Source organism: Ranitomeya imitator, chromosome 6 (genome assembly GCF_032444005.1).
Source record: "Ranitomeya imitator isolate aRanImi1 chromosome 6, aRanImi1.pri, whole genome shotgun sequence".
In the NCBI taxonomy this organism is placed as follows: domain Eukaryota; kingdom Metazoa; phylum Chordata; class Amphibia; order Anura; family Dendrobatidae; genus Ranitomeya; species Ranitomeya imitator.
This window is the reverse complement of record NC_091287.1, coordinates 138341557-138360403: the sequence shown is the minus strand read 5'-3', so window position 1 is coordinate 138360403 and position 18847 is coordinate 138341557. Positions and strand designations below refer to the sequence as shown.

General features: G+C 40.9%; 1 protein-coding gene across 1 annotated transcript in view; it reads right to left on the bottom strand.

The window, feature by feature from the left end:
• Positions 1-822: 822 nt before the first annotated feature.
• TGM4 (transglutaminase 4) overlaps positions 823-18847 on the bottom strand; it is a 99412-nt gene continuing 81387 nt past the window's right edge. The window contains exons 10-14 of the mRNA XM_069730145.1: positions 17740-17991; positions 11629-11925; positions 8015-8184; positions 2099-2235; positions 823-1110 (exon numbers count right to left, since the gene is read on the bottom strand). Of these exons, the coding sequence (XP_069586246.1) occupies positions 969-1110; positions 2099-2235; positions 8015-8184; positions 11629-11925; positions 17740-17991 (998 nt within the window). The 3' untranslated portion in view covers positions 823-968. The remainder of the gene's footprint in view (positions 1111-2098; positions 2236-8014; positions 8185-11628; positions 11926-17739; positions 17992-18847) is intronic.

Sequence of the window (18847 nt, the reverse complement as noted above, 5' to 3'; positions counted from 1 at the left end):
AAACGATCTCCATCAACCTCACTGAGCTCGAGCTGTTTGCCAAGGAGGAATGGGTAAGAATTTCAATCTCTCGATGTACAAAACTGATAGAGACATACCCCAAGCGACTTGCAGCTGTAATCGCAGCAAAAGGTGGCACAACAAAGTATTAAGTTAAAGGGGCCAAATAATATTGCACGCCCCACTTTTCCGTTTTCGATTTTCCACAAAAATTTAAAAAAACAATACATTTTGTTCAACTTCACAATTGTGTTCCACTTGTTGTTGATTCTTCACCAAAAATTTACATTTGGTATCTTTATGTTTGAAGCATGATATGTGGGAAAAGGTTGAAAAGTTCCAGTGAGCCGAATACTTTCGCAAGGCACTGTATGTACCATCATTTGTGCTTTGTGATTTTGAATTCTTCATCTCACCATTTCTTTGATGAAATACCTGCAATTTTGATGCCTATTGGATCCTGGTATACAAAAAAAAAACAGTATTGTTGTTTTACCCATAAATTGCACCATTCTCCTATAAGTGCCCTAGCAGCTGACTAATTCGCATACCAATATAATACCATAAAAAAAGTTTACCCCGATGTGTGAAGAACACTTTTGCTACTGATTGATAAGTCATAAATTTGCCATTGCATATGAACAGCTTGTACAGTATATATTTATGGAGGAGTCGGGAGAGATAGCTGATGGCCGAAAAAATTAATCGAGCCATCAAATGTCTGACACCTATCTATTGTTTATGGGGCTCTTTAGAAATTTTCCTCATCAGACGCAGCACAAAAGTCATCTAGGGAAAAAAAATGTCATGAAAACCAGATGGTTAACCACAATTCTTATAGTTTTATTTTGTGTTCTTCTTATGATTTTATTTTATATTCATGGTTGTCAAACTGTTGTCAAGACCTGGTGCACCAAAGGCTACAAGGCATTCATGTTACCATGCATTAAAATACATCTTGTTACGAATTAATTAGTGATGTTGATAATCTTCTCTGCATGAATTCCTTTAATTTGCTTGGAAATGAGCTCCGCTACAATTTTCTTTTCTCCAGCTTTCTTAGGGGCACATATAATCTTGCAACGAAAGATTCGTCCTGGTCCAACATCCCTATGTATGAAGTGAGAAAACCGATATTGAAACATGCACAAAAATACAAACCTTAAAATTCATATAGAAATACCTCAAGGTCTTCCTACTTTCTGTTTGTTTCTAGGGATTGTATTTTGTACCAGTAGCAAGATAACTATTAGTGATGAGAGAACGCGTTGGGATAAGGTGTTATCTGAGTATCTTGGGAGTGTTCAAATAACATGTTTGAGTCTCCACGGCTGCATGTCTCACGGCTATTAAATGTGGAGATTGCCTAACAAACAGGATAATACCATATCCGAGCACATTCGCTCATCACTAATATCTATAAAATGTGGGTCCTCCAGTGTCCATATCTATATACTCAGGAAGGACAGTCACTCTTGGAGCCTAAGGCTATGTGCACACATGAAAGCCTCCTGAAAAAATGGAATACACTCAAAAGAATGTAAGATCCCTTTGCCTTGCACACGTTTAGGCTTTTGAACATCTTTTTACCACTTCAGGCTTCCAAAGGCTGAAAGGTAGTTAATAGAAGTGAGTTGGCCATTCTTCCGGCGTTTTCCGCTTGGACGACGCACTATACATTACTATACCAGTCAATAGCAAAGCTCAGAAGTCACCCAGACTTCCTTTGGAATGTTTTGCCATCGTTTTGGCTTAATACATTTGAAACATTGACCAGAAAACACTGAAAAAGACTTCACAAAAAAGCTCTACTGGCACCCAAAAACATCTGAAAAATGCTCAAGAAATTACAAAAAAATGACACAAAATGATACAAAAGATGCTTCATTAAAAAAAAAAAAACAGGATTTCCTGAAGCGATTTCTGCTTGAAAAACTTATGCTTTTAAATGATGTTAAATGATGTCATCTGCACATACCCCTAAGTCTATGCACATACTTCATGTTTTACCGTGATCTTTTACCAGCAGACCATTCACTCAACAATTGTTCAGCCATCGGCCTACTTCTATCTAATGTGTATGGCCACCTTTACTTACCCTTGGTCAAACTTTTCCAGTTTGAAGATGCCAAGTCCTTCCACGTGCAGCTCACACTTTTCTAAGGGAATGCTTAGAGTGTTCTTAAAGGTAAAGGTACAAGTAAAATCTTCATTGATCTTTCCTGTGTCTGGCATCTGTAATCAAAGGATAAAACATACAGTGTCATTGGTCATAGGCATTCACTGCACCAAGTGACCATTGCATCAGTATCAGAGCTAAAGTCATTTTTACTGCAACAGGAGAAAATAGGCCAAGATCACACAAAACGTAAATGATACGTTTTTCGGCTGCTTTTTATCTGCATGTTTCCTGCAGTTGTTTGCACCAAAATATGCGATAACCATCCTCTCTGATTGTGTTTTGCAGTGTTTTTTTTTAATGCATTTACTTCTTTAATGCATTATTGGTGCAGATTTGAAGCTGAGTTTTTTATGTGGTTCATTAGTTTAGAAAAGCTTTGATTCTGTATTTAAAAATGTAATTGCATTTTTAGTCATTTTTCAAGCTCCCAATGGAAGCCTAGAGAGAGAAAATGCACAATTCAACTGTGTCTTTAAACACACAGTGGGCAGAAGTTTTCTTTCCTTAGACAGTTAAACACATTAGATTTTCTGCAAAAAGAACTGCAATTGAAAATCGTAGTGTTTATGCTAAGTGACAACATGGCATACGCAGCATCAATAATAAAAACTTGGTCACACAGGGTTAATAGCGGCGGTAACGGAGTGAGTTACCCGCGGCATAACGCGGTCCGTTACCGCTGGCATTAACCCTTGTGTGAGCTGTGACTGGAGGGGAGTATGGTGCGGGCGCTGACTGCAGGGAGTATGGAGCGGGCGCCAGGCACTGACTGCAGGGGAGTAGGGAGGGACTAATCGGACTGTGGCCATCGCTGATTGGTCGCGGCAGCCATGACAGGCAGCTGGCGAGACCAATCAGCGACTTGCATTTCCATGGCAGACAGAGGCCGCAACCAATGAATATCCGAGCCAGACAGAAAGACAGAAGGACAGACGGAAGTGACCCTTAGACAATTATATAGTAGATGAGTGTCGAGCAACCCTGGATGGTCCAGCTGGATGGAGTAGTGGATGGTTGTTGGATGGCCACCATGTCCCAACAAGGCTGCGACATCAGCAAGGAGGTGGAGGAGTCATGTTTTGGGCCGAAATCATAGGGAAGCAGCTGGTAGGGCCCTTTAAGGTTCCTGAAGGTGTGAAAATGACCTCTGCAAAGTATATAGAGTTTCGGACTGACAACTTTCTTCCATGGTATAAAAAGCAGAAACGTGCCTTCAGGAGCAAAATCATCTTCATGCATGACAATGCCCCATCTCATGCTGCAAAGAATACCTCTGAGTCATTGGCTGCTATGGGCATAAAAGGAGATAAACTCATGATGTGGCCACCATCTTCCCCTGAGCTCAACCCTATAGAGAACCTTTGGAGTATCATCAAGAAAAAGAAGATCTATGAGGGTGGGAGGCAGTTCACATCAAAACAGCAGCTCTGGGAGGCTATTCTGACTTCATGCAAAGAAATACAAGCAGAAACTCTCCAAAAACTCAAAAGTTCAATGGATGCAAGAATTCTGAAGGGGATATCAAAGAAGGGGTCCTATGTTAACATGTAACTTGGCCTGTTAGGATATTTTGGAGAAAAATAGCTTTTTTTGTTCAGTGAATGTGACCTCCTAATGCTGCAAATTCCACAAATGAGCATTTTCAGTTCTTTAAAACATATCAAATGTTTAGAAATTTTACTGTCTAATAATTTGGAACAATGCATTTTGAGTTTTTATTCATTTTGGAGATTATACTGTTATCATTGGGAGGTTTCTCCAATAAAATTCGATGTATACTCTAACGGGTGATGACATTTATTAGACTGACTGTCATTTGCACCGACCATTTAGGAAAATCAGAGAAAAATATTTACATAATAATTTGGAACATGCAATATATATACCGTATATACTCGAGTATAAGCCGACCCAAGTATAAGCCGACCCCCTAATTTTGCCACAAAAAACTGGGAAAACTTAGACTCGAGTATAAGCCTAGGGTGGAAAATGCAGCAGCTACTGGTAAGTTTCAAAAATAAAAATAGATACCAATAAAAGTAAAATTAATTGAGACATGAGTAGTTTAAGTGTTTTTGAATATCCATATTGAATCAGGAGCCCCATATAATGCTCCATACAGTTCATGATGGCCCCATAAGAAGCTCCATACAAAATATGCCCCATATAATGCTCCAAAAAGTTTATGATGGGCTCCATAAGATGCTCCATATTAAAATATGCCTCATATAATGCTGCACAAATGTTGATTATGGCCCCTTAAGATGCTCCATACAGACATTTGCCCCATACAATGCTGCACAAATCCTGATTATGGCTCCATAAGATGCTCCATAGACACATTTGCCCCGAATAATGTTCCACAAATGCTGATTATGGCCCCATAAGATGCTCCATAGAGATATTTGCCCCATATAATGCTGCACATGGCCCCATACAGATATTTGCCCCATATAATGCTGCACATGGCCCCATAAGATGCTCCATACAGATATTTGCTCCATATAATGCTGCACATGGCCCATACAGATATTTGCCCCATATAATGCTGCACATGGCCCCATAAGATGCTCCATACAGATAGTTGCCCCATAAGATGCTCCATACAGATATTTGCCCCATATAATGCTGCACATGGTCCATACAGATATTTGCCCCATATAATGCTGCACATGGCCCCATAAGATGCTCCATACAGATATTTGCTCCATATAATGCTGCACATGACCCCATAAGATGCTCCATACAGATATTTGCCCCATATAATGCTGCACATGGCCCCATACAGATATTTGCCCCATATAATGCTGCACGTGGCCCCATAAGATGCTCCATACAGATATTTGCCCCATTATAATGCTGCACGTGACCCATAAGATGCTCCATACAGATAGTTGCCCCATATAATGCTGCACATGGCCCCATACAGATATTTGCCCCATATATTGCTGCACATGGCCCCATACAGATATTTGCCCCCTATAATGCTGCACATGGCCCCATACAGATATTTGCCCCATATAATGCTGCACATGGCCCCATACAGATATTTGCCCCATATAATGCTGCACATAGCCCCATAAGATGCGCCATACAGATATTTGCTCCATACAATGCTGCACATGACCCCATAAGATGCTCCATACAGATATTTGCCCCATATAATGCTGCACATGGCCCCATACAGATATTTGCCCCATATAATGCTGCACATGGCCCCATACAGATATTTGCCCCATATAATGCTGCACATGGCCCCATACAGATATTTGCTCCATATAATGTTGCACATTACCCCATAAGATGCTCCATACAGATATTTGCCCCATATAATGCTGCACATGGCCCCATACAGATATTTGCCCCATATAATGCTGCACATGGCCCCATAAGATGCTCCATACAGATATTTGCCCCATATAATGCTGCACATGGCCCCATACAGATATTTGCCCCCGTATCATGCTGCACATGGCCCCATACAGATATTTGCCCCATATAATGCTGCACATGGCCCCATAACATGCTCCATACAGATATTTGCTCCATATCATGCTGCACATGACCCCATAAGATGCTCCATACAGATATTTGCCCCATATAATGATGCACATGGCCCCATACAGATATTTTCCCCATATAATGCTGCACATGGCCCCATAAGATGCTCCATACAGATATTTGCCCCATATAATGTTGCACATGGCCCCATACAGATATTTTCCCCATATAATGCTGCACATGGCCCCATAAGATGCTCCATACATATAATTGCCCCATATAATGCTGCACATGGCCCCATAAGATGCTCCATACAGATATTTGCCCCATATAATGCTGCACATGGCCCCATACAGATATTTGCCCCATATAATGCTGCACATGGCCCCATAAGATGCTCCATACAGATATTTGCCCCATATGCTGTTGCTGTGATTAAAAAAATAAAAATTTACATACTCCCCTCTCGTCGCTCAGGCCCCCGGCACTTGCTATATTCACCTGCTCCCCGTTCCAGCGCCGACCGCCGCTGTGTCTTCCCCGTCCTCTGCACTGACTTCAGGCAGAGGGCGGTGCGCACTAATCGCGTCATCACGCCCTCTGACCTGAGCATCAGTGCAGGGGATGGGGAAGACGCAGCAGCACCAATGGTGGAACGGGAGCAGGTGAATATCGCGCACTGCCCCCCGTCATACTCACCTGCTTCTGGCGCTGTCCCTTCACGTCTGTTCCCCGATGCCAGCAGCTTCTTCCTGTAGTGAGCGATCACATGGTACCGCTCATTACAGTAATGAATATGCGGCTCCACCCCTATGGGAGTGGAGTCAGGTCCATATTCGTTGCTGTAATGAGCGGTACCATGTGACCGCTCACTACAGGAAGAAGCTGCCAGCACCCAGAGAACCAGGGACGTGCAGGGACCGCGTCAGGAGCAGGTGAGTATTATTACACAGCTCCGCTCCCCCTCACCTGCCGAACCCTGGGTATGACTCGAGTATAAGCCGAGAGGGGCAATTTCAGCCTAAAAAAATGGGCTGAAATTCTCGGCTTATACTCGAGTATATACGGTATATATATATATATATATATATATATATATATATATATATATATATATACACATACACAGTACATATACAGCTCTGGCAAAAATTAAGTTCAGCTTTTCTCTTTATAGGTATATGTTTGAGTAAAATGAAAATTGTCCTTTTATTTTATAAACTTCTGATAACATGTCTCCGAATTTCCAAGCAATAAATTTTGCATTTTTTTTCTGACAAAGAAAAATGGTCAAAATAAAAAATAAAACAGTGCTTTCAGACCTCAAATAATGCAAAGAAAACACATTCATAATCCTTTAGAAATCCTTTAGAAACAACAATAAATAACAATGTTCTAACTCAGGAAGAGCTCAGAAATCAATATTTTGTGGAATAACCATGATATTAATCACAGCTTTCATGCGTCTTGGCATGCTTTCCACCAGTTTTTCACACTGCTTCTGGCGCAAAAATGTAAGCAGTTCTTCTTTGTTTGATGGCTTGTGACTATCCATCATCCTCTTGATTACATTCCAGAGGTTGTAATGGGTTCAGGTCTGGAGATTGGGCTGCCCATGACAGGGTTTTGATGTGGCGGTCTCTTAATTTTTGCCAGACCTGTATTTATTTTCATCTTTGATTGGAACAGAAATGTCAGCGCAGTACATCGGGTACTTATGATGAATTGTGCACTGACTAAATGCATGATGCATAGAGTATAGAACAAACATAATACTAAACAATAAAGTGACAATATACCAATCATAAGGAAGTACCAACCCCTGCAGGTTCACTGCACCCCAGCGTACATTTCACTTGTGCTTCTTCCAAGGGGGATAAACCTTAGAGCCTTGGAAGAACCACAAGTGAAACCTACATCGGGGTGCAGGGAGCCTGCCGGGCTGAAATGTCATATTTATTGGTATATGCACTTGTCATATTTCATATTATTTTTTCATATTACTATATTCCATATAAATTTGAGGGAATAGACAAGTTTAGAACTCTCCATCAGGTGTGGATAGACATATTCTCCCCAAAAACCATTAGTTCCAGAGAAGAGTACCTGCCTAATACGTTGTTATTGTTAATACGTCAGCCCATAAAGTGCCTATAGCATACAGACTCTGTACTGGCTCTGTGTGTTCATTCGCTTGCAGGGCTTTTAAAAAAAAAAGGGAATTGTGGGTATCCGGTGGGTACTGAGCACATTAGAAAGATTTTACAAAATGTCACCATGTGTCTATTTATTGGATATTGCCACAAATAATGGATTATAGTTAACACTTACCTCCACTTTGATTGGTGGGTATAGGAATGGTATGACCAGGCACTCACTATTTTTTTCGTGCCCCTCTTTAGTTTCTGTTATGACATTAAGTCTGATCATGAGCTCGTCATCTACTGTAGTCAGCCACTTCATGTATTGGTCCGCAGCAACATTTATGGGAATGGTAGCAACTGCATTTGCGATGCAACAAAAGAAGCAAAATAGGAAGATTAATGCTCATAGAATATTATTGATACATCATTTGTTATAAATGAGGAGCTGTAAGGTCGCATGACATGTCGCAGTGTATAATTTAAATCTCCATAAAATAACAATCCTCCGTTATTTCTCCTGGCAATGAAAAAGTTGACAACCGGGGAGGGAACTACTATTCCTCTTGACAAGGGGCAATATCCCCTAAACTCAGTGTCAGGTTGCTCAGGGACACACTCTTGATGGAAGCAGAGTAACACCCAGTTATTCCTTTATTGATAGATTTCCAGAAGGAATCAGAGGGAAGCAGAACAATGCAGAATTCTAAGATAAGATGTTTCAGATTTGTACATTTATGAGGAATACAAGGACTTGCTAATACAGATGTGTCAGTGACACCAGAAAATACACTTTAATATGTATGTAATAAAATGTGCATACAAAATCTTATACGGCACTTAAGACAGATATTTCCTATTTAAAGGGAATCTGTCAGCAGGATTTGACTCCCCACCTAAACTATTTATATGTGCATGTAGCTCTTTCAAAGACAAGTCCAGCAATACCTTTAGATGGCCAGTCCGGTCCCTTCACTTAGTGCCTGAATTAATATACAAATGAGGCAGAAGATCTGAAGACTCTGTCACACCAGCTTTATTTCCTGCTCTGAATCCTCCTGCTTGATGGACAGCCTCTGTAATGCCTGACTTCAGGCAAAGGAGCAGTCAGTCAAGCAGAAGGAGATGGCTCTGGGAGGGAAATAGAGCTGGAGTGTCAGAAGCCCTAGATCTGCAAAAAGCTCTTAGGCCTTATTCACATACAGTGCCTTGCAAAAGTATTTGGCTCCCTGGAACTTTTCAACCTTTTCCAACATATCATGCTTCAAACAAAGATACCAAATGTAAATTTTTAGTGAAGAATCAACAGCAAGTGGAACACAATTGTGAAGTTGAACGAAATTTATTGGTCATTACATTTTTGTGGAAATTCAAAAACTGAAAGTGGGGCGTGCAATATTATTCGGCCCCTTTAACTTAATACTTTGTTGGGCCACCTTTTGTTGCGTTTACAGCTGCAAGTCGCTTGGGGTATGTCTCTATTAGTTTTGTACATCGAGAGACTGAAATTCTTGCCCATTCTTCCTTGGCAAACAGCTCGAGCTCAGTGAGGTTTGATGGAGATCGTTTGTGAACAGCAGTTTTCAGCTCTTTCCACAGATTCTCGATTGGGTTGAGGTCCAGACTTTGACTTGGCCATTCTAACACCTGGATGGATACGTTTATTTGTGAACCATTCCATTGTAGATTTTGCTTTATGTGTGGGATCATTGTCTTGTTGGAAGACAAATCTCTGTCCCAGTTTCAGGTCTTTTGCAGACTCCAACAGGTTTTCTTCAAGAATGGTCCTGTATTTGGCTCCATCCATCTTCCCATCAATTTTAACCATCTTCCCTGTCTCTGCTGAAGAAAAGCAGGCCCAAACCATGATGCTGCCACCACCATGTTTGACAGTGGGGATGGTGTGTTCAGGGTGATGAGCTGTGTTGCCTTTACGCCAAACATATTGTTTGGCATTGTTGCCAAATAGTTCGATTTTGGTTTCATCTGAGCAGAGCACCTTCTTCCACACGTTTGGTGTGTCTCCCAGGTGCCTTGTTGCAAACTTTAAACTACACTTTTTATGGATATCTTTGAGAAATGGCTTTCTTTTTGCCACTCTTCCATAAAGGCCAGATTTGTGCAGTGTATGACTGATTGTTGTCCCATGGACAGACTGTCCCAACTCAGCTGTAGATCTCTGCAGTTCATCCAGAGTGATTATGAGCCTCTTGGCTACATCTCTGGTCAGTCTTCTCCTTGTTTGAGATGAAAGTTTAGAGGGACGGACAGGTCTTGGTAGATTTGCAGTGGTATGATACTCCCTCCAATTCAATATGATCGCTTGTACAGTGCTCCTTGGGATGTTTAAAGTTTTGGAAATCATTTTGCATCCAAATCCGGCTTTAAACTTCTCCACAACAGTATCACAGACCTGCCTGTTGCATTCCTTGGTCTTCATGATGCTCTCTGGGCTTCAAACAGAACCCTGAGACTATCACAGAGCAGGTGCATTTATACGGAGACTTGGTTACACACAAGTGGATTATATTTATCATCATTAGGCATTTAGGACAACATTGGATCATTCAGAGATCCACAATGAACTTCTGGAGTGAGTTTGCTGCACTGAAAGTAAAGGGGCCGAATAATATTGCACGCCCCACTTTTCAGTTTTTGAATTTCCACAAAAATTTAAAATAACCAATAAATTTTGTTCAACTTCACAATTGTGTTCCACTTGTTGATTCTTCACCAAAAATTTACATTTGGTATCTTTATGTTTGAAGCATGATATGTGGGAAAAGGTTGAAAAGTTCCAGGGAGCCGAATACTTTCGCAAGATACTGTATCAATTCAACAGCTGATTTCTGTGTAACAGAGGAATGGTCTGGCCATATAAAGGTATTGCTTGACTAGTTTGTGAAAGAGCTACCTGTGAATATAAATAGTTTGGGGTGTGAAATCGTGCCCTTTAAAGACGAACTCCCAATAAAAATGTTAAACTTTTCTATATACTATATGTGTATGTATAGTATAGGTGCTTTAATACACGTACCCGTTGCCATTTTCCCTGGTTCCCAGTGTCGCTTTCTTCCTCTTCTGACTTCAAAATCTGACTCACCAGATCACACTGAGGTTTATGTGTGAATTGGAAGTCACTCCTACAATGCAGGTCTATGGAAAAAGCGACTTACGGTCTACACATAAAACCCAATGTGATCCGGCGAGTTGTTACTGCAGTCATGTAAGTGAGAAGAGGACAGGAACGGCAATGAAAACCAGTGAAGATGGCAATCGGTAAGTATATTAATGCAATTGTCACTACACACTACATATATAATTAGAAAGGGTTAGAGGAAAAACGTTTAGGTACTTTGTTGGGAGTTCATCTTTAAGTAAGATAGAGTTAAAGGGTGTCCAACATAAAGGTGGTCACTGCGGTGATCATGTGATGACCCTCTCCAGAAAAGGCAGCCAGGAGGCCAGTGAGGGACGTCAGCAGCAGTACCGAGGAGCGGCAGTCGTGCAGCAGGTATGTGGTTTTTCTTATTTACCACCACAATGTGCCCATTTTAAAAAGTATATTAATAGGGACATAACACCATAAAGAATGGACCATCAATTCTTTTTTAGAAAATGTCACAAATAAAGAGGCCTTATGTGATTTTTTTTCCTGCAATTTTAGTGCAATACTATTCTACCTATGTGAATTCTACCAGTTTGGGAGTGAGTCAGTGAATAGAGGCTATGGTATGAAAGAGGAGATTTTTATGTCGAGGATAGTGATAGAAGATATAGGAGCCAAGTTATTGCTTTAAATACCTTGTTTCCCTGCCACTTCCACAGTCTGAACAATGGATGCCAGCGAGGCTACACTTTTGCCTGTATAGGCCTGCAGCTGACAGCCAGCAGTGACAGTCACTGTTTTTGATTGATCTGATTCATTTTCAATCAATATATTAAGGGACAAGGGATTCCCGGGAGGTAACTCCTTTTCTCCTGTGATCTGTATTCTGATGCCACGTGGAGGAGCTGCTGGAGGAGCTGCAAACACTAAGCTAGCATCTGACTTCAAGTAAGAGCAGGCGTTTTTGAAAGTCTCCCTTTCTTCTGACGATCCTGAAAAATAAAGATGAATTTATATGTTAAACGTCAGATTTCTACAGCCCACCTTATGTTATATTTTTACACATATTTTATATTTATTATGTTTCTTTAGAATAGGAGGTTAGACTGCTAGAAGTACCCAATATTGGGATCCTCAGGGTAGACTTATCCCGATCAAGGCCACGGTAAGGAGTATGATTGATGTACAGGATGTGCATGCATGGACATTACAGCTCAGTACATAGTTAATTCAGAGCTCTCAACTGTTTTTGTAACTTTCATAGAGTTGTCTAGAGCAAAGGCACCTTATACAAACTAAACAATGTCAGTGGTCGGGAGTCCTGGCTAGTTTCTATTTCTGCTGAAGGAATCAGATTTTTGTAAAAATTAATTAGTAGATATTACAGTAAAATAAGAAGTCCAAACTTTTGATATGTACATGCCTAATATAGTCAACGCAGCACTAAGGCTCGGTTTACATCATAAATATAGTTTACATTCAGCACAAACTCCAGGAAAACTCACAAAGAGTGCAAATGTATACAGATGCATACATCATGCACAGACAGCCATGTTGAAAACAAAGATATAGGGGGTTTTGTTTCTTTTTTTTTCAGTGGCCAACTTTATAATTAAACCAGCAATGTGCACTTAAAGGGGTTGTCCAGCACTTTTATATTGATTGCTTAGGTAATCATAGAGTTAGAGTTGAAAGGGACCTCAAGGGTCATCGTTTCCCACCCCCTGCTCAATGCAGGATTCACTAAACCATCTCAGACAAATATCTGTGCAGCCTCTGTTTGAAGACTTCCATTGAATGAGAACTCACCACCTCTCATAGCAGCCTGTTCCACTCATTGATTAGCTTCACTGTCAAAAAGTTTTTTTTCTAATATCTAATCTGTATCTTCTCCCTTTCAGTTTCATTACAGTTTTTGAATTACTTTTTTAAAATGTGCCCAGGACTGGACTCAGTATTCCAGAAGAGGCCTGATCAAGGAGGAGTAGAGGGGGATAATTACTTCACTTGATCTAGAGTCTATGCTTCTCTTAATACATTCCAGAACTGTGTTTGCCTTTATTGCTGCTGCATCACACTGTTGACTCATGTGCAGTCTGTGATCTATTAGTATACCCAAGTCTTTTTCACACATGCTGTTGCTTAGTTCTATTACTCCATTCTATAGATGTAATTTTTGTTTTTCTTGCCCAGATGTAAATCTTGCATTTCTCCCGGTTAAATGCCATTCTGTTAGTTGCTTACCATTTGTTCAAGCTTATCTAGATCCTTCTGAATCCTTTCTCTGTCTTCTCTTGTGCTTAGCTTTGCATCTTCTGTAAATTTGATTACTTTATTTTCAGTTCCCTTATCTAGATCATTTATAAAAATGTTGAACAACACTCGGGCCAGGACAGAGCCTTGTGGTACCCCACCAGAAAAAGTTTTAGCCTTATCAATAGAGTTGAGTGAATTTGTTCGGGTTCCCTCTTATTCGGTAAGCTATACTGCTTACAGAATAAGCTGCAGACGGAACCCAGCTTCATGGATCGCGCTGGCTGATCAGTTGATCGGCGCCGCAGCTGCAAGTGTGGCGGCTGTGTTACAGTCACAGCACATGCATGGAGAGCCTGTTTGTTGGGCTCCTCATGCATATGTGGTGACTGTCACAAAGCTGCAACACATGGAGCTGTGGTGCTGATCACCCTGCATCATCCAGGAAGCTGGGTTCCATCTGCAGCTTATTCTGTAAGCACTATAGCTTGCCGAATAAGAGGGAACCTGAACAAATTCACTCAACTCTATTGATAAGGCTAAAACTTTTTCTGGTGGGGTACCACAAGGCTCTTTCCTGGCCCGAGTGTTCAACATTTTTATAAATGATCTAGATAAACAAAATTCACCATTTTGAGATGTGGTCTTCATACCTGTTTGCTAGACCTGGACCTAATGCATCAAGCTGGCAGACAGTCGCGAGCCACAATTCATGGGGCCGCGAGCCACATGTGGCTCCCGAGCTACAGGTTGGGGAGCCCTGAGATAAGGGAACTGAAAATAAAGTAATCAAATTTGCAGAAGATGCAAAGCTAAGCACAAGAGAAGACAGAGAAAGGATTCAGAAGGATCTAGATAAGCTTGAACAAATGGTAAGCAACTAACAGAATGGCATTTAACCGGGAGAAATGCAAGATTTACATCTGGGCAAGAAAAACAAAAATTACATCTATAGAATGGAGTAATAAAACTAAGCAACAGCATGTGTGAAAAAGACTTGGGTATACTAATAGATCACAGACTGCACATGAGTCAACAGTGTGATGCAGCAGCAAAAAAGGCAAACACAGTTCTGGAATGTATTAAGAGAAGCATAGAGTCTAGATCAAGTGAAGTAATTATCCCCCTCTACTCCTCCTTGATCAGGCCTCTTCTGGAATACTGAGAGAACCTGAACAAATTCCCTCAACTCTACTTATCAATCCCATACGTAGCCTTGCCAATCCCATACTTGGTCATTTTTTTTAATATGGTTAGTATGAGATACTTTATCAAATGCTTTGCTGAAGTCGAGATATACTATTCTATATCTACCACATTTTCCTGATCTACCTAGTCAGTGATTCCATCATAGAAGGAAATTAGATTAGTCTGGCATGACTTGTGTGCTACAAATCCATGCTGGCTCTGGTTATTTACTGTATCAATATCATATTAATGGCGAATGTGGATATGCAGCTCTCATCCATGACCACTAAGACCTCAGTCCTAAAAATGCACACAATAAGTGATTACTATATTTACAGCTCTGGCAAAACTTAAGAGACCATGGCAAAATGTTCAGTTTGTCTGATTTTTCTATTTATAGGTACAATGCCGTTCAAAAGTTTAGGGTCACTTAGAAATGTCCTTATTTTTAAAAGAAAAGCACCGTTTTTTCCAAAGAAGCTAACAGTAAATGATTCAGAAATGCACTCTATACATTGTTAATGTGGTAATGACTATTCTAGCTGCAAACGTCTAGTTTGTAATGCAATATCTTCATAGGTATATAGAGGCCCATTTCCAACAACCATCACTCCAGTGTTCTTATGGTACTTTGTGTTTGCTGTTTAAGAAGGCTAATTGATGGTTAGAATACCCTTGAAAACCCTTGTGCAAGTATGTTAGCACAGCTGAAAACATTTTGGCTGATTAGAGAACCTATAAACCTGACGTTCCTTTGAGCTAGTTGAGAATCTGGAGCATTACATTTGTTGGTTCCATTAAACTCTCAAAATGGCCAAAAAAAAAGAACTTTCAAGTGAAACTCAACAGTCTATTCTTGTTCTTAGAAATGAAGGCCATTCCATGCGAGAAACTGAAGATTTCCTACAACGATGTGTACTACTCCCTTCAGAGGAGAGCACAAACAGGCTCTAACCAGAGTAGAAAGAGAAGTGGGAGGCCCCGCTGCACAACTGAGCAACAAGACACGTACATTAGAGTCTGTAGTTTGAGAAATCAACGCCTCACAGATCCTCAACTGGCAGCTTAATTAAATAGTACAGGCAAAATGCCAGTCTCAACGTCTGCAGTGAAGAGGCGACTTCGGGATGCTGGCATTCAGGGCAGAGTGGCAAAAAAAGCCATACCTGAGACTGGCTAATAAAAGGAAAATTGTTATGAACTGGTGATTCAGAACCACAATGGACCTAGTGGTTAAGAGCACACAAGGTGACCTGATAGTTACTAATAACATAGGACAAGCTCTGAGACGTGGGAACTCTGCTGACCGCAATCCCTAATCCTATAATACCACACTAGAGGTAGCCGTGGAGCGCTCCTGACCAGACCTAGGCGCCTCGGGCACAGCCTGAGAAACTAACTAGCCCTGAAGATAGAAAGATAAGCCTACCTTGCCTCAGAGAAATTCCCCAAAGGAAAAGGCAGCCCCCCACATATAATGACTGTGAGTAAAGATGAAAATACAAACACAGAGATGAAATAGATTTTAGCAAAGTGAGGCCCGACTTACTGAATAGACCGAGGATAGGAAAGATAGCTTTGCAGTCAGCACAAAAACCTACAAACAACCACGCAGAGGGCGCAAAAAGACCCTCCGCACCGACTAACGGTACGGAGGTGCTCCCTCTGCGTCTCAGAGCTTCCAGCAAGCAAGAAAAACCAATATAGCAAGCTGGCCAGAAAAAATAGCAAACAAAAGTAACACCAGCAAAACTTAGCTTATGCAGGGTAGACAGGCAACAAGAACGATCCAGGAGAGAACAAGACCAACACTGGAACATTGACTGGAGGCCAGGAACAAAGAACTAGGTGGAGTTAAATAGAGCAGCACCTAACGACTTAACCTCGTCACCTGAGGAAGGAAACTCAGAAGCCGCAGCCCCACTCACATCCACCAAAGGAAGCTCATGGACAGAACCAGCCGAAGTACCACTCATGACCACAGGAGGGAGCTCGACCACAGAATTCACAACAGAAAATATTAATATGGGTAAAAGAACACAGACATTGGACAGAGGAAGATTGGAAAAAAGTGATATGGACAGACGAATCCAAGTTTGAGGTGTTTGGATAACACAGAAGAACATTTGTGAGATGCAAAACAACTGAAAAGATGCTGGAAAAGTGCCTGACGCCATCTGTCAAGCATGGTGGAGCTAATGTGATGATCTGGGGTTGCTTTGGTGCTGGTAAAGTGGGAGATTTGTACAAGGTAAAAGGGATTTTCAAAAAGAAAGGCTATCACTCCATTTTTCAATGTCAGGCCATACCCTGAGGACTGCGCTTGATTGGAGCCAATTTCATCCTAAAACAGGACAATGACCTAAACACATCTCCAAATTATGCAAGAACTGTTTAGGGAAGAAGCAGGCAGCTGGTATTCTATCTGTAATGGAGTGGCCAGCGCAGTCACCAGATCTCAACCCCATTGAGCTGTTGTGGGAGCAGCCTGACCGTATCGTACGCAAAAAGTGCCCATCAAGCCAAGCCAACTTGTGGAAGGGGCTTCTGGAAGCATGGGGTGAAATTTCTCCAGGTTCTTAGTAATTTAACTAATTTAACTGCTAGAATGCCAAAGGTCTTCAATGCTGTAATTGCTGCAAAGGGAGCATTATTTTACGAAAGGAAAGTTTGAAGGAGAAAATTATTATTTCAAATAAAAATCTTTTTTTTGAACCTTGTCAATGTCTGGACTAGATTTTCAATTCATTTGGCAACTCATTTGATTAATAAAAGTATGAGTTTTCATGGAAAACGCAAAATTGTCTGGGTGACCCTAAACTTTTGAACGGTAGTGTATATTTTTGAGTAAAATGTAAATTGTTCTTTTAGTCTATAAACTTCTGACAACATGTCTCCGAATTTCCAAGCAATACATTTTGTATTTTTTTCTGAAAAAAAGAAATGTTCCAAATTAAAAAAACCCAGTGCTTTCAGACCTCAAATAATGCCAAGAAAACAAGTTCATAATTATTTATAAACAACAATACTAATGTTTTAACTCAGGAAGAGTTCAGAAATCAATATTTTGTGGAATAACCATGATTTTTATTCACAGCTTTCATGCGTCTTGGCATGCTTTCCAGCAGTCTTTCACACTGCTTCTGGCGCAAAAATGTAAGCAGTTCTTCTTTGTTTGACGGCTTGTGACTATCCATCATCCTCTTGACTACATTCCAGAGGTTGTAATGGGTTCAGGTCTGGAGATTGGGCTGCCCATGACAGGGTTTTAATGTGGTGGTCTCTTAATTTTTGCCAAAGCTGTATATATTTGGTATATGAGTGTATAGCGCACAGCACACAAGTCCAAGATTACTACTACTTACCCTCCTTGTGCTTGTACTCCAGTGTAATATCTTCTCTCAGGTTCTTATTGACTGCCTTAGTACTGATGAATTTCCCAATGCTCTTTTTCTCTTCCTTTAGCACGGAGAGCTGCACATCTCCATACATGTCTTTCACCATCCATTCTATCCTGTCAGCATTTACTTCAGCAAACACAAACTTGGCATCATATGGCAGGTACACCAGTCCTTTTTTTAGAGCAGTCAGAGAACACGGGCCGCACTGGAAGATCCCTAAAGATGGAAATATAGAGGAAAGTGAGCATTGATACAAATAGACATGTGTTCTCTGGTGACCAGAAAAATCCCCACAGGAAATATGCACACATGGAAAATTGCCCATACAGAAAATTGCCCATACAGAAAATTGCAATTTCAGCATCACAAAGTTTCAGATCTTTGATATTTGAGATGCAAGGTGAGGATGTTCACATGATATGTGAAAAATGTCCACATACATGAATACGCACAGGAAAACAGTAGATAGTGATAGATGAGATGCTCTGCAGGTCAGAGAATAGCATAGATCTATAGGCTAAATGCTCTGCAGGGCATGGAGATAGTATGCAGGTATACGTGAGATGCTCTGCAGGGCAGAAGAATAATATAGAATTATAGGTGAGATGCTCCCCAGGGCAGGAGAATAATATGCCAGTCAATGCAGTGAATATGCATGAGGCTTAATGGATGGGAGACTGGTAAGCCCGATTTACTTTTCTATAATTTATCTATCTGTCCATTCTATTCTATCTATCCTATCTGTCTGTCTTTTCTTTTCGAACTTTATACAGCATGGGAAAGACCATGTTAAAAACTTATTGCACACGGCCACCACACAGATGTCACATGGATGTCACACTGATGTTAGCTGAGAAAAAAAAAATCTCATTACACTCGCACCACACTCGTATGACCATACGGAAAGCACTCGCGCGACTGTCATGCATCAAAATCACACCGATAACGCACACCCTAGTGTGCCTCTACCCTATAGGTGAGATGCTCTGCCGGGCAGGAGAATAGTATAGAGTTATAAGTGAGATGCTCTGGCGGGCAGGAGAATAGTATAGAGTTGTAAGTGAGATGCTCT